Consider the following 15,095-nt stretch of genomic DNA (forward strand, 5'->3'; position numbering starts at 1 on the left):
CAGTAAGGGGAGTCCACCTAAACAAACTCACCTGAGATTGTAGGGATCATAGTGGACAGATGACTTGGGCGCTGTTGACATCATGTAGAGAAACCCCAGGTGAGGGTTATTTTGGATGGTGCGGACTATTTCTGGGGGTGAGTGTAGCCTGGCACGGACCACCTCCTCCACAGAATTAAACAGCAGCGGACTGGACAGACGTGGAACTGGGCTAGGCAGTGCCATGGAAACCGCTCTGCCTTTGCCAGAGGGCAGTCCTTTGGGAGGAGTGGGGGTGCATAGCCCCAGCTGTACCTAAAGGGGGAGAGTGTGGGGAATCCAATAAAACTGTGTTATGAGATCATCCAGCATGCACCAGTGCAACAGCACGGAGTGACAATTGGTTTCCCATCCTATTTGATTTGTCTCAAGACAGACATCATTCTATAACACATGGGAACAACTTCATTACCAACAACAGAAACAAGAGAAATTAAAAACCCTCTTTCTCTCTCTCCCAAACCAACCTGCTTTTCTTTGACATGGTCAGGCAGCTCTGGAAGGCGCACTGCTGATGGCTGCCTCTCCAACGAGGTGCTCATCCAGTCTGCCACGACTGACGGAGAGGCTGCAGGCCTCCAGCCTGCACTGAGCAGCCGCTCGCGGTTCTTCTTGTGGATGTGCTTAGGCTGGCTCTGTTCCTGATACCTTTTCAGGACAGGCTTCAAAAACAAACACACACACACACACACACACACAATTATTGGAAAATCAACATATACTATTGTATTACAGGCACTTAATACCTAAAAGTTTCAGCTCTGAGACAAACTACCAACTGCAAGGCAGTCATGAGTAGGGTTATTGCTCTAACTAAAAGCGTGAATATTGCATATAGCAAAAGTTGTCTTAGCATCACTCAAATTAAGAGAAACCCTGATGACATGAAACATTACAATTACTCATGCACACACCAGTATCTCTAACTGTTGTGTTTTTTGTGCAGCCTTCCGACGCTCCTGCGCCTTGGTGCTGTGGGTGAACACGAGGACATTGGGGTCGCGCTGTGCCTGGCTGGGGGCCACTGATATAAGCCTCGCCCTCAACCGCTCAGCATCCACAAGACCAACAGGCAACCGCAGCTCCTGACTTTCCTCTAAACCAGGGATGAGTGGACGTCGCGGAGAGCCCTTATGAGAGAGCGACATGGTCTCGCTCTCACCTCTGCTCCTGCTCTCAAATGCTTTGGCCTCTCAAATTAATTCTGTTAGACAATGAATATACAGTCTCAGATCATTAAAACCACATATATGTGTTAGGATTAGTTGTAATTTCGTATACAGTGAGATACAGAACGTCATGATTAGCGCCTTGGTATAGTGTAATTTACAGCACCATTGCTTTGAACTGTGCTAATAGAATTCGAAAGACTGACTGGACACATTTGCAGATAGCAAGCGATAAATATGCTAGAACATTAGATAATGTTACTGTCATGAGTTAGCAAACCTGTCGTAGGCTATGTATTCAATTGAAGTTATACATGGTTTACGTTAGCTGTCTGATTGTTCTAGACTTTCAACACCAGATGATGTTTGGTTGCCAAAAGAACCAGATTGTGTGAAACTTACATTGTGTAAAAGAAGAACATTGCTGAAAAGATGGTTCCAGTTAAAACAAAATAGATGATTCGTTTAGAAATAGCATTAATTCTGACTTACAATTACATTTACTTTATGTGTGTAGGTAATAATGACATTGCATGCTACGCAAAATAACATCCCGACCCGTACAAATTTGCTTCAGTCGGCTACGTTGTATTTTGTTTATGGTCTCTTAGCAACGGAAGTCATGTGCCTTGGAAAGGTTACCAGTGTTGTTGGTGCTTTAGTGGAGGACATACAAAATATTAAACCTTCGTATGATGTTGATTTTGTTTGCAAGATTTATACGTTTAAGGAAAATAAAATATTGTCGACGTGAGTGTATACCACTGAGCATGCGCAGTACACAAACGAGAATTCTACGTGACAACAACCCACTTGTAGGCCTAGCTCTGACTGGGCTGTCAGTGCCTGGACCCAAACCTTAGCCAAATCCAGAGTTGAAGGCCAGTATTTGAATTATGAGCATTCTTGTCAGGTGCATGTCTTCTGAGTATGCCTTTTACCTGCAAGTAACTAGAAGACAAAAACAAGACTATGGTCACCTTCCTATATTAGTAAAAAGAACACTTAAGGTGAAAATAACTGATGAAATAAGGGGAAAACTAGTTGAAGAATACAGAGACAGAGCCACACATTTACTACAGGGATCTTTATTTTATTTTTCACATCCTCTTTAATAAAGCATTATACTTTTTGCTACCATCTGTTATGACTCTCAATATTTACAATGTTGTATTATGCACAAATATGGGGAAATGGGCATATCCTGAAAAGGAATGTATGTAAAATATGCCCACACCCGCCACACACACAAAAATATCCCAGTCTTTAAATCACAGGCTGTTCCCTCGCTGGATGTCCCCAATGTTACACACTGAGATAACATTAAGGAGACAGGGCCTCCAAAGTCAACATATGCAGTGTGTGTGTGAGAGAGTGTTAACACAACACAAATAAATGTTTCTTCAGCACAAGCACATTTAGAGATTAAGATGCAGATTGCATCCGGATTAACTGCAAACCAGATGTCGTTAGGGTTAGGAGTGTAGGGAGAAACATTTTGCTTGTCCAGAATTGTTCACATGGAATCACAGTGAGATAAACACTTGTTTACCCTCTACTACACCAAGCCATAGCGTAATCATATGGCACACATTAGAATACACCGTACCAAGGTCTTTGTCATTTTGGTACACTTAGCAAATATCAAAGTTGAGACGGAACTACGGAAACATTACTCAACATGTACAAGTATACAGAGTATATGATTGATACACTGAAATACACTCCTACTTTAAATACTGTTCTTCTGAATGGCCTTTTTCACTCTCTGCTAAACACTTGGCAATTGTTACCTCTTCATATTTGACACTTATTATGTAAGGATTTTCTTTATTGTGCTCATGAATACAGTCTTCTCTTCTATGGTTCCATAAAGACCTAAACCATTGACTGACTACACAGTACACAGCACTAGCACAACATGGTGTACAGTGGCCCAGAGGGCCAAATGGGGCCGATGGCACTGTTATCACGCTCTGTCAAACATCTTCTCTGCTCAGGTCAAGGCCTCAGGGTCCTTCGTGTGTGTGTGTGTTGTGTGTGGTGTGTGTGTGTGTGTGTGTGTGTGTGGAGGGGACAGTTCATTGACATTAATTATATGCTGTGCAAAATGACTTTTAATAATGTGCAGCAGGTTGAATGCAATTGTTATTTTGTGTGTGTGCGTGTGTGTGTGTGTGTGTGTCATGTTCAGAAACAAAAAACGACAAATTCCCCAATGTAATAAAAATAACAAACAGACACTACTTTACCAAAGTCAGATTGATCAGCTGAAAAATCATCAGTTAATGCACTGCATGTGAGAGCAGTATGCTGCGTATGACATAGCTGCACTCCTGGCAGAGGCACTAACTGGACTGCATGTGTGTGGTGCTGAAAATCCTTCAGTGTTGCAATGAGACATGGAGAGGGTAAGGGGGCTTCATGTCATGTTCATATGCTATTGTTGTTGTTGTTGTTGTTGTGGGTCTTTGTGTTTTTTCGTGTGAGAGGTTCCTGTGTTCACACATGTCATTCTTCTGTCTTTCTTCCTGGTGTCTCTCTCTGTCCTCTCAAACCTCCACAGACAGCCCTTCCACCCTTGAATTATGGGTAAAATGCTGAAACATGACATTATATAAGCATTGCTCCCTCTCTGGGCAGTGGGATCTGGGAACAGAGTAAAGGACAAGAGAAAATCAAACTGATATTTATTGGTGGACATTCTGGACATAATTGATGTGAATTTTGTGTAAACTCTGCATCAATGAAAATGAAGGCTGCCCTCAATGACATTCTGAGACTTAAAGTTTAAATAAATGGATAAGCAATGAAGGTAACATTCCATGGTGATACTGTTTAGACATTACATGGTAGGTTACTCAAACTGCAATCGCACACAATATCTGATAGGAAGCATCAGTGAGCTTTGCCCATGATGTTGATTGAGGCCAGGGATGATGATCACCTTCAATCAGCTATGCCATCTTACTGAATTTATCATGAAAGCTTTTACATCAAGTTTTTTTTTTAAAGTTCATATACACACTGACTCACCTGTTTGAATTGGTCCTTCAATTATGCAATAGCACTCTCTGCAAAAGGAAGAAAAACACATTAGATAAAAAGCACTTATGCATTTGAATAAAAACAACAGCAATAGTCACTTAGATTGTGATAGAGAAGCAACTGTCTTGCGTAAAGGACTGGATGAGGTGTACTCTGCACAGTACATGAATATACAGAAGGCAATGATGAATGTAGTGCAATACCATCAAATAACAGAGGGAGGCAGCAGTCTGAGGAAACATATTTTAACACAGGAGATATCTAGTTGCATATGAGGAGCTAAAACATACCAATACACATTTATTAATTGATGGCTGAGTTCTCAAAAATCTGTAAGGCTTGCCTAGTCAGCATATTTCCTGCAGCTGTAAGAACCACAATGCACAACAACCCTATCTATCTTCTTTCCACTCCAAATAATCCCTTACCTTCTTTCTCCTGATGGTCAGTCTCTCTTTCTCTCTCTCTCTCTCTCTCTATCTCTCTACACAGAATGTGTCCGCCTCTCCAAACCCTCTACTAACAAACAGGCCCTGCTGATATTCTGCCTGTGATTAATTTAGACAGGCTGACAGCAAGCTGTGTACACATCCATTAGAAATTCATGGTTTGGTCCAGGAGCCCAGGGCTTCAATTAACCCATGCCTACACACACACACACACACACACACACACACACACACACACACACACACACACACACACACACACACACACACACACACACACACACACACACACACACACACACACACACATCTCTCTCTCTCTCTCTCTCTCTCTTGTTCACTCACTCCCACCCTCCCCTTCCCCCTTTGGAATCATCTGAAATGATTTCATCTCATTTCCATGTGTTCTCTTCCTACCTCATTTCTCTTTTGCTCTCCCCATCGCGAGTACTCCTGCTCTGTTGAATTCTAATATGTGTGTATTTGCTAACACATAACCAGAAGCTGAAGTTTAATAAGACCATTATCCTCCAAAACCCCATCTGGATCTATCCAAGTCAACAGGGAAAGTGTGCATAATGTGATTCAGACAGAATTAATTTCCATTCAAGTGTATGGACAAACATTGTTTGACATACAATACACACTCAGGGAGATAAGGTATGCTTACACAACATACAATAAACAGTTTGAGTGCACTTCACGAGAATAACTTTAAATAAGTAGAATAACTACTTATTATTAGAATAACTACTTATAATAAGTAGTATGCTAGTACTGTAATGTATGTTTAAAGCTCTTCATAAAGGTTTAATGAGTAATTATTACTGTCACCTTTACTTTCAGTACACATCAAGAAAACTATATACTGTACACTTTAAATAATGTCTGTTTTAAGTAGGCCTACTCCTCTTTTACCCAGTGGTTTACATATTTCATGTATTCTTACTGTCGCTGAGCAACTCTTCGGCCATGAGGCCGTCTTGGCGGTTTCCCAGCACGAAGGCCAGGAAGGAGAGGATCATAGCGTCCATGATGCCCATGATGGCCAGGATGTAGGCCCAGCGCACCGAGCACGCTCCGATGGTGTACTTCCCCGTCTGCTCACCACACATCCTCTTCACCTCGTCCGAGTCCCAGCCATCTGGGTAGATCATACAGCCCAGCACCAGACATGTCCCTGGGGGAGCGGAGAGGAAGAGGGAAGGTGGGAAGAGAGGAAGATAAGAGGGCAAAGAAGATGGGGAAAGGAAAATATATATTTTACAATCTGAGACATACTGGATTCGTAGACACACACAAACAAACAAACACATATATAAATAAATAAGTGCAGGGGGGGTGTGTATTTTCCATGATGTTGATGCTTTTTCTTGCGCCTAGTCATGCTGAGGCGGCATTGCGGACTGATTTGATTTGATTTAAGCTGAGATGAAGCTCCCCTTGAATCTTTCCCATCCCCAATCCAGTGGCCTTCTCCTCCCTGGGGCCCTGGCACTGTAGTCTCTAATTCACTGTCTGAAAGATTGATTTCACTCGCCTTTCGCCTTTAGGGGTGACTACTGTCGCGCTCCCGGGAGCAGAGAGATGAGATGAGACGACACAAACAACAACAACAACAACAACAACAAGCAACAAACGTGCCAGTGCTACGGATTGCACCGAGTTGGCTCTGCCAAGCGAGCAGCACCTGCCACAAGAACAGTAGAAGCTCATCTCTTGGGATAGAGAAGGATCTTAGGTGCAAGGTTAAGTAGATCAACAGGCAAGAGAAATGCATGTGCTTACATAATAGGCTACCATCTGAATTAACTGTGTATATTTAGTGGGGAGTGTAACAAGGTTCAAAGCCAACACATTGTCATCTTCACCTACAGTTGAATGGATAAATATGCTGGGCATTTACTGTTTTCTCATCTTTCAAATAATTCTAAAGTGGTTCATTTCATTTTAATACAAAAGCTGAGTGGATGGATGTGAAATGTTTTGTCAGCAATGAGAGCTGGCTACTGTTTGGGAAAATCAATGGCAACATTATTAGCCAAAGGAATGAGGTGATAATTTGTTGGAGGATGTCAAAGCCAGGGGTCAATAAAAAGGGCGGCGAGCCCCCAAGCTGGGCAAGAAACCAATGTGGGGTGAGATGAGGCAGGGAGAGAGAGAGATGGAGAGAGAGACAGGCAGAGAAACAGAGGGAGAGGGAGAGAGAGACAGAGGAAGGGGGGAGGGAGAGAGAGAGAGAGAGAGAGAGAAAGAGAGGACAGACGTGGTATGTACTGTAAGATAGCCCAACCCACAGACGGAAGCTGCCTGGAGGATTTAGCTGTAGGATAATCCCAGGAAATGACAGAGACTAACCACCCCTGCGCTCTCCCCCTCTCCCTCACTCTCTCTCTCTCTCATTCATTCAGTTTGACGTGGTAATCGCTGTGTCACAAAGAGATAGCAGATGAACAGCAGAGAGAGAGAAAGAGACAGAAAGAGAGAGAGAGAGAGAGAGAGAAGAGAGAGAGAGAATTAGAATTTAGCAAAATACTTTATTGTACATATTTAACAGTTACTAGGCATTACAAATAAATAAGAGGGGGATAAAAGAAATAAAGAAGACTAAAAAATAAAAAAGGACAAAATAAGCATTAGCTCAACACGTATCCATAAATTAATTCATCATTACTAACTGAGCATAAGACTTCCTTGTATCCCCATACATTTTCAAAACCATCAAAGTCTTTCATTGCTGAGTAAAATTTAAAGTCAATCAATATTCTAGACTTCACCAATCTTAAAAAGACAGAAACGCAATCTTGACCAGAAACACCAGAAACACCTTCCATAGCATTTCTCCGGCTAATCCACACGGCCATCTTTGCTTGCCCAATTACAAAGTTCAATAATTGACACTGTGACTTTTTCTTCTGCGAATACCAAACACCCAAAATAAAACACTGATTTGTAAATCCCACATTAAAACCTCTGAAAATCAACTCTAGGCGACAAAACAGAGAATTAAGTCGGACACATTCCATAAAACAATGAAAAACAGTTTCTCTTTCTGGACAAAAAGGACACTTATCTTCAACAGTAGGATTTACAACACAAACAAAGGAGTTGACAGCTACTGTGCCATGTAATATTTTCCACTGCAAATCACCATACTTTTTTGATAAAGGTGGTTTATATAAAGCTCTCCATGCAGGTTTCACACCATCACTAAGCACAAGTTTCCTGCGCCATGGTGTATCGGCCCTTACATTAAGCTTTGTTTTGTTCAAGACTTTTACACAAGCTTTATAAAAAACTTTCCCATCTGTAAGTTCTAAATTAAAAGCAGTGAAATCCAATAAATTACCAGCACACCCAGCATAATCAGGTGTGAGACTTAACAATGGGAAAGACTCTTCACAACTGGAGCTTGATCCCTCACTGTGAAATGACTGTAAGAGAGCACTTTCTCTTTCTGTTAGAGCACCCCTCACTTTATCTAACAACTGTGTCACAATACGCAAAGACCTTATTTTTAAAGCTGTAGCCACATTTCCCACATTGCTAACACTTGGACCTGCTACACATACAAGATCTCTTAGAGTTCGTATTCCTCCATTGTTTAAAACATAGTCCAAGGAAGGGGCAATTCCCGCTGAAATGTCCAAGCGTGCGCCTCTAATCAGCGCTTCCTTCAAGAGCCAGTGAAGGGAGGTAAAATTTCCTTCACGATGTACATTAAACAAAGAAAACACTTTAAAAAGTCCACAGTAAAAACAAGGTAGTTTCTGGAGAGAAAGCTTCCTAGGGTCCATTAGAAATAGAGACAGATCCAAATCCAGCCCCCCTAGCCTCCGCAATAATGTACAGGCCAGGGGTCTCCACACCAAATCTTTTGGTCCATACAGTAGCCTCTGTAGGAACTGGAGGCGAAAAGCAGCAACTCTGCTTGCCAGGTGAACTAGGCCTTGTCCCCCTTCCTCCTTAGGTAAAAACAAAACACTTTGAGGTACCCAGTGTAACTTGTCCACTATTAATGCTTGTATGCTGGAAAGCAGGTCTGGCGGAGGGTCAATACACATAAGACGATGCCACAAAGAAGATGCCACCAAATTATTACAGATTAAAATACGCCCCCGATAGGACATCTGTGGAAGTAACCAGGACCATCTATTAAGGCGCCCTTTAATTTTCTCAAGGGTACCATCCCAGTTTCTTAACTGTATTTGTTTGTCTCCTAGAAACACCCCAAGATATTTAAAACCTCCGGTTACCACACTTAAGCCTAGAGGAAAAGAAAGTCTCTCCCCCTTGTCCCATTTTCCTATTAGTAGGGCTTCACTTTTGTTCCAGTTAATTTTTGCTGAAGAGATTTGACCATAATCTTCAACAGTATTAATGAGATTTTCAATATCTTTTTGATTTTTAACAATTATGACCACATCATCAGCATTTGCAGACAATAACACACAACAATTGGAATGTGGTACACTAAAACCAGAAATACATTTTCTAAGCTTGTGTAAAAGAGGTTCAATTGCCAGAGAGTACAGCATCCCCGAAAGAGCACAGCCCTGTCTTATTCCCCTTTGGACCTTGAATGGAGAGCATAAACCACCATTTATTTTTAATATGCTTTCAGCGTCACAATACAGGACCTTGATCTTGGCGATTAGACCTGAGCTGAACCCGAAAGCTGACAGAGTTTTCCATAAGTATTCATGTTCAACACGATCAAATGCCTTCTCTTGATCTAAGGAAAGTAGACCAGCGTCAAATCCCAATTGCCTTGAGAGTTCCAAAAAATCCCGGATTAAGGTAATATTGTCAAAGATTGATCTGTTTGGCACACAATAGGCCTGATCAGAATGAATGACCTGTCCCACCACTTTCTTCAATCTAATGGCCAGACTTTTTGAAAATAGTTTGTAATCGCTGCTCAGCAGCGCAACTGGTCTCCAATTCTTAATATCTTGCAAGTTGCCTTTCTTGGGAAGCAAAGTTAAAACAGCTCTTTTGCAGGATGTGGGTAGCTGACCTTTGGAAATGCTGTCATTTAACACTTCTAGCAGGTCCTCCCCAAGCACAGGCCAGAAGCACCTGTAAAATTCTATGGGGAGACCATCAAACCCAGGCGCTTTCCCACACTCCATGCCCTGAAGAGCGCCAGTCAGTTCTTCCAGGGATAGTGCTGCCTCTAATTCTATGGCAGATTCCTCTGAGACCTTGGGGAGATCATCAAGGAACTCCCTTTCCATGTCCAGTTTTTCAATGTATTCACTAGTGTACAAATTTGCATAGAAACTGACGGCAATTTTTCGCATCTCAGCAGGATCTACAGATAGACCCCCTGATTCAGAAAGAAGAGCATGCATGCATCTTCTCTGGCCATTTTTCCGCTCAAGACTGAAGAAAAATTTGGAAGGAGCATCCATCTGTGCTACATTCTGATAGCGAGATCTGACCAACGCACCTTGTGCCCTTATGCCCAGCAGATCAGCCAATGCCACTTTTTTGGTCTTTGCTGCCTCAGTATGCATGCAATTTCCCGTGGATTCAGCTAAATCCTGAAGTTCCACAATTTCCATCTCCAGGCTATCCATAGATCTGATTATGTCATTTGTGACGTTGCAAGTATATTGCTGACACAGCTGTTTAATATGAATTTTTCCAAAATCCCACCATTGTTGTAAAGACTTAAATGAGGACTTTGTTTTTCTAAAATCATTCCAAAAAAAAATAAAAACATCTTTAAAATGTGTGTCACTCAGTAGAGTTGTATTTAAGTGCCAATATGCACTCATTGGCTTTATATGTCTCATGCCAATTACACTTTGCACCATGCTGTGGTCAGACAATGTAACTGGAATAATATTACAATTCTGAAAAATATTACGATGATGCTTAAAACTGTACACTCTATCAAGCCTAGCCAGAGACAAAACATTACCCCTAGCATGTGCCCATGTATACTGTCTTTGGTTATTGAAATTCCTCCAGATATCACTTAGTTCATGTTTGTTAATCATCTCAACAAGTTTTCTACGTGAAGCACTATGTGGCTCAAGATGATTCCTATCAAGATTTGTCTCGGTACAATTAAAATCCCCTGCTATTACTAAATATTCATCTTTGTTACAATTATTCAATGCATTACATAATTGGTCAAAAAACAACATCCGATCAACCCCAGATGAAGGTGCATAAACACACACAAAAACAAAAACATTATGCTCAAAAACTGCTCTGATTTTTAAGAGTCGTCCCTCTATACTCTCAACAGCATAAGACGAAGGAACAAAACTTCTAGAGAAGAGCAAACCTACTCCTCCACTCACAGAAGTTTTATGGCTGAGAAAAGTTTTACCTTCCCATTCTCTAACCCATTCAGCAGCATTCATATCATCACTATGTGTTTCTTGAATAAACATAACATCAATATGCTTTTGTTTTAACAATTCAAAAAGCTGTACTCTTTTCCTCGGGTCCCTTGCACCATTGATGTTTAAAGTTGCTATTTTAAAATTACTCATTGATAGAAGAGAGCGTGAAAACAAATCAATAAACAAAAAGAACAAAAACAGAAAAAGAGTTATGCGGTCTCACTGTCACTATCATCGATTTGTTGATTTAAGTTGGTCAGAAATTTCCTTAGTCTATGAACCTCTTGATCAGTGAAACTTCCTAAACTCCTTAAGTGCTGAACTGATCTCACAAAACCCTTTGCATCTGGAAAATGGTCTTCCACTCGAACCCCTCTAGCATTCTTTGTGGAGTCAAGAAAACTTTTGATCATGTTCAATGTATATACTCCGGCTCCGCTAGGAGAGGGAGAACACGATAGAGAGTCTGACGAATCATTCTCTGTGTCAGCATTCCTAGCAACCATGTCATCAATTATGTTCTCCGTAGTAGACGCACTAGCAACCTTTTTTGCGCCCCTAGGAGAACGCCTACCACCAGGTTTCTTTCTTTTGACAAGTGGAGCTTTGAATACCTTATCATCCGTCTCCATTAACTCATTAGCGCACAAAACTGGCTCTGCATCCTGAGCTGTGATTCTGTCTTTGCCATCCATCAAGTCATTCGTTATTTTTTCTGTAGCCAGGGACTACGCCCCCAATTGATTACATGGGCCGGCCCCATAATTTACATCACATGGCGTAAATCACTTCCTCATTTAGCCTAGGCCTTAAATCGCTATATGTAGCAGCATTTGGATGGTGCTGTGTTGCTCGGCTCTTTCGGAATATAACCCCCCGGTCGCTGCAAGGAAGGTAAGCCAGGGTTTATTTTGGTGTCCAGCAGACGCTCGTATTAATGCCCCCTTAATTCACATTTATGCATTCACTCATTAGATTGCAGTTTTTGACGGTGAGCTCCCAGCGAACACTCGGCCACATTCCTCCCTTGTCCTAAGCCCCTCGGTCTGCTGATAAGGTGCGTTTTAATTCTTTGAATTTTGACTAGATGATTCAGTGTGTGTGCTAGTTTTAATATTATATTCTGGGAATGGTTAACAGGTGGGTTCTGCACTACGACTGGTCGAATTGGCACTCAGTTTAGCGTGGATGCAAGGTAATACCAGCATGTACTGTCATGGGTTGCATTGCGTATCTGTTGCTGTTCAAATGTAATGCTAATGCTACTCTGTTTGCCTTCAGGAAGAGCTACCTATTGCCATTGCTGTTTTGCCTTGTATTTTATTTATGATTTCTACAATTTGTTTTGTTTACGTGTACTATATCTCGCACACAGACGCGGCTGTCTGGGCTGGCTGATTGCGGGTGATCTGTCTCGTTACGCCTGCATGTCCGTGTGCTTTGAGGGGGGGAAGTTTGTCTGCGTCTCGGATCATTTTATTGTTTGTTTTGTTTGTGACCAACTGTGTTCGTCTCGTAGATACAATTAAGCTGCATCAGCATCACCCTTAGTGGCTGTATATCGCCACAGCTGGGGATCGGTCGGGCCCACTGGTGGTTAGGTACTCTTTGCTCCTCCTTATTGGTCACCTGCATGCTTAGTGTGTTTCCTTATAGCGTGTTTGTGTACACTCTTAACTGCGTGTTTGCACCACCCTTTGCTGTGAGTGTGGCTATCGGCGTGTGCGTGACTATTTTTGCACAGGTAAATTGGTGTCTCTTCTGGGTGCTTTCCCTCCCTCCAGTGGCCCACCTGACATACTTTCCCAGCTGGTACAGTATTTCTTGTCCCTTTTTTACACAAGATAGCCTACATGCATATTTATATTGGACTGTAAACTGTTGTGATTGTGCTTGATTGTAAACTACCTATTTAATGAACTAAATTTAGTGACATCTAATAAAATACATATATATTTTACTAACTATTTCCCTTCCAGCAGTTGATTTGCTTCCAAAAACATTAATAAAACTTTGCATGAACTTGAGAATTGGGTCTCTGCTCTCTCTGTCCATATAAGAACTTGTGTTTTAAGGTGTTATAATTGAGTAGGGTACATTTCCCAGTTTCCCTGGTCACATTTCCATCATAACAGTCATATCATTTGTGTTATCATTACTTGATTGTGCGTTTTCGCTATTCTCCTCATTCCCACCAGCATTAGATATATTATCTTTACCTACCGGTAAGCTGTCGGTGCTCGCAACCACCGGGTCGCTGGACGGTTCAGTCTCCTTATCTCCTTCGTTATGCTCACCATTAACTTTGTTTCCTTCTCCATTAACCGGCCCAGTCTCTTTATCTCCTCCTGCACCTCTGCTATGATCACCGACACATTCTCTTTCTCCGTTAACCGGCGCGTTTTGGGCCGCAGGTATCTTTTTCTCTGGACAAGACCGAATAAGATGGCCTTCCTTCCCACACCCAAAACATTTCATTGACTCAGTTGTAGCAAAAACAACGTAGTCAAATTTGTCAATTTTGAACTTAAAAGCCACATTAAGTTCGCTTGAATAGTCTTTCAAAATCATATAAACATGCCTCCTAAAAGACACGACATGTTTCAAAAGCGGAGATTTACAACCAAGGGGAACTTTCTTAATTGATATAATTTGTCCAAACCTTGCCAATTCACGTTCCAAAATTTCATCTTTTATAAACGGTGGTACATTTGACAATGTTATACGTTTAGCAGGGGTCACCAGTGGAAGAACATTTAAAAAAGTGTCTTTGATAACAACACCCTGAGTTACAAGCGTATTCACTTTGTCAACACTGTCCAGAAAAAGGACAACGGATCCATTCATCCTTGAAGCTGATACAACACTATCATGACCTACAACATTACCTACTTCTAAACCGCATTCCTCAACTGAAATATCAGCGCTTGCAGCAATTTTAATTGCATGCCGCCGACTTAAGTTTTCAAACGCCATTGCTTCCTAAACAAAGGGATACACGCTGCGCTGGGTGTAAAAACACCCTAAGCGAAAATAACTGAGAAAAAACACTAACAAATACAAAAGTAAGGGAAAAAATTAAACCATGAAACAAAACAAAAAAAAGGAGAAAAAAAAAGAAAGGATAGAAAGGTAGAGAGAAAACACTCACACCAAACCAACAGTGTTCAAACGCTCCCGCACTCACAAACGCCACACCCACTCAGAGAGAGAGAGATGAAAGGAGGGAAGGAGTGGGCGGAGGTTAAGACATATAGACTACAGAAGATGAATGGAGAGAGCAAACGAATAACTGTAGGAGCAACAGTGACTCAGGGGACCCCTGCTGGGTTCCTGCACTTTCTCTCTCCCTCTCTCCTCTCCCCTCCCTCCCTCTCTCCCTCCCTCCCTCTCTCTCTCTCTCTCTCTCTCTCTTGTTTTTTTTCTCAGATCCAATCTCTTTTCAGTCCAACAGGGCAGAATCATTAATCATGATTAGAGTGATAATAACAGTCATAAAATGCATGACAGCAAGTAACACAATTGCCCCTACTAATCCTGTGTGGGGCAGGGGGGTGGGGGGGTCGTCTTACCGCTTACACAGGCACTTAGAGAAAACACCATACCAAAGGGATATCATGAAAAGACTCAAGCTTTTACAAATGGCTTCTCCCCACCGACCAACACCACAGCTCTGTGAATGCAGGCTCTTTTGTCAAGAGGCCATGATTATTTACATCACAAAGCCACAGGAACAAGTCCTTTTGTCAAAAGGCCATGATTATTTACATCACAAAGCCACAGGAACAAGTCCAATCTATTTTTCTTCTGTGACTCCATCACTCTCCCCCTCTCGCTATCTATCTATCTCTCGACTTGCTATCTCTCTCCAATACACATTGTCTCAGTGCTGTCTTCTTTCTCACCCTGTCAGGCTCAATCTTTCTTTCTCTCTTGCTGCTTTCTCTCTTCCCCCTTTTTCTTGCTCTTTTATATCTTTACTCTATCCCCCGCTTTTCTCTGTGGTGGCTGCAGCTGAGCATCAA

General features: G+C 41.8%; 2 protein-coding genes and 1 long non-coding RNA gene across 3 annotated transcripts in view; 1 reads left to right on the forward strand and 2 right to left on the reverse strand.

Moving 5' to 3' along the window:
- The window catches only part of LOC125310521 (dynein axonemal heavy chain 6-like), a 51,595-nt gene extending 49,816 nt beyond the window's left edge, over positions 1 to 1,779 (reverse strand). The window contains 4 exon segments of the mRNA XM_048268027.1: positions 32 to 294; positions 507 to 701; positions 954 to 1,243; positions 1,611 to 1,779. Coding sequence (XP_048123984.1) covers positions 32 to 294; positions 507 to 701; positions 954 to 1,187 — 692 coding nt within the window. The 5' untranslated portion in view covers positions 1,188 to 1,243; positions 1,611 to 1,779.
- Positions 1,780 to 2,280: 501 nt separating this feature from the next.
- Positions 2,281 to 15,095, reverse strand: part of lhfpl3 (LHFPL tetraspan subfamily member 3) — a 41,333-nt gene continuing 28,518 nt past the window's right edge. The window contains exons 2-4 of the mRNA XM_048268017.1: positions 5,655 to 5,885; positions 4,245 to 4,282; positions 2,281 to 3,857 (exon numbers count right to left, since the gene is read on the reverse strand). Coding sequence (XP_048123974.1) covers positions 4,266 to 4,282; positions 5,655 to 5,885 — 248 coding nt within the window. The 3' untranslated portion in view covers positions 2,281 to 3,857; positions 4,245 to 4,265. The remainder of the gene's footprint in view (positions 3,858 to 4,244; positions 4,283 to 5,654; positions 5,886 to 15,095) is intronic.
- Positions 11,820 to 12,666, forward strand: LOC125310522. The gene is made up of 3 exons (XR_007196310.1): positions 11,820 to 11,964; positions 12,046 to 12,127; positions 12,211 to 12,666. It is a non-coding gene; the product is annotated as an uncharacterized LOC125310522 (long non-coding RNA).

This window comes from Alosa alosa, chromosome 17, assembly GCF_017589495.1.
Source record: "Alosa alosa isolate M-15738 ecotype Scorff River chromosome 17, AALO_Geno_1.1, whole genome shotgun sequence".
Lineage (NCBI taxonomy): Eukaryota > Metazoa > Chordata > Actinopteri > Clupeiformes > Clupeidae > Alosa > Alosa alosa.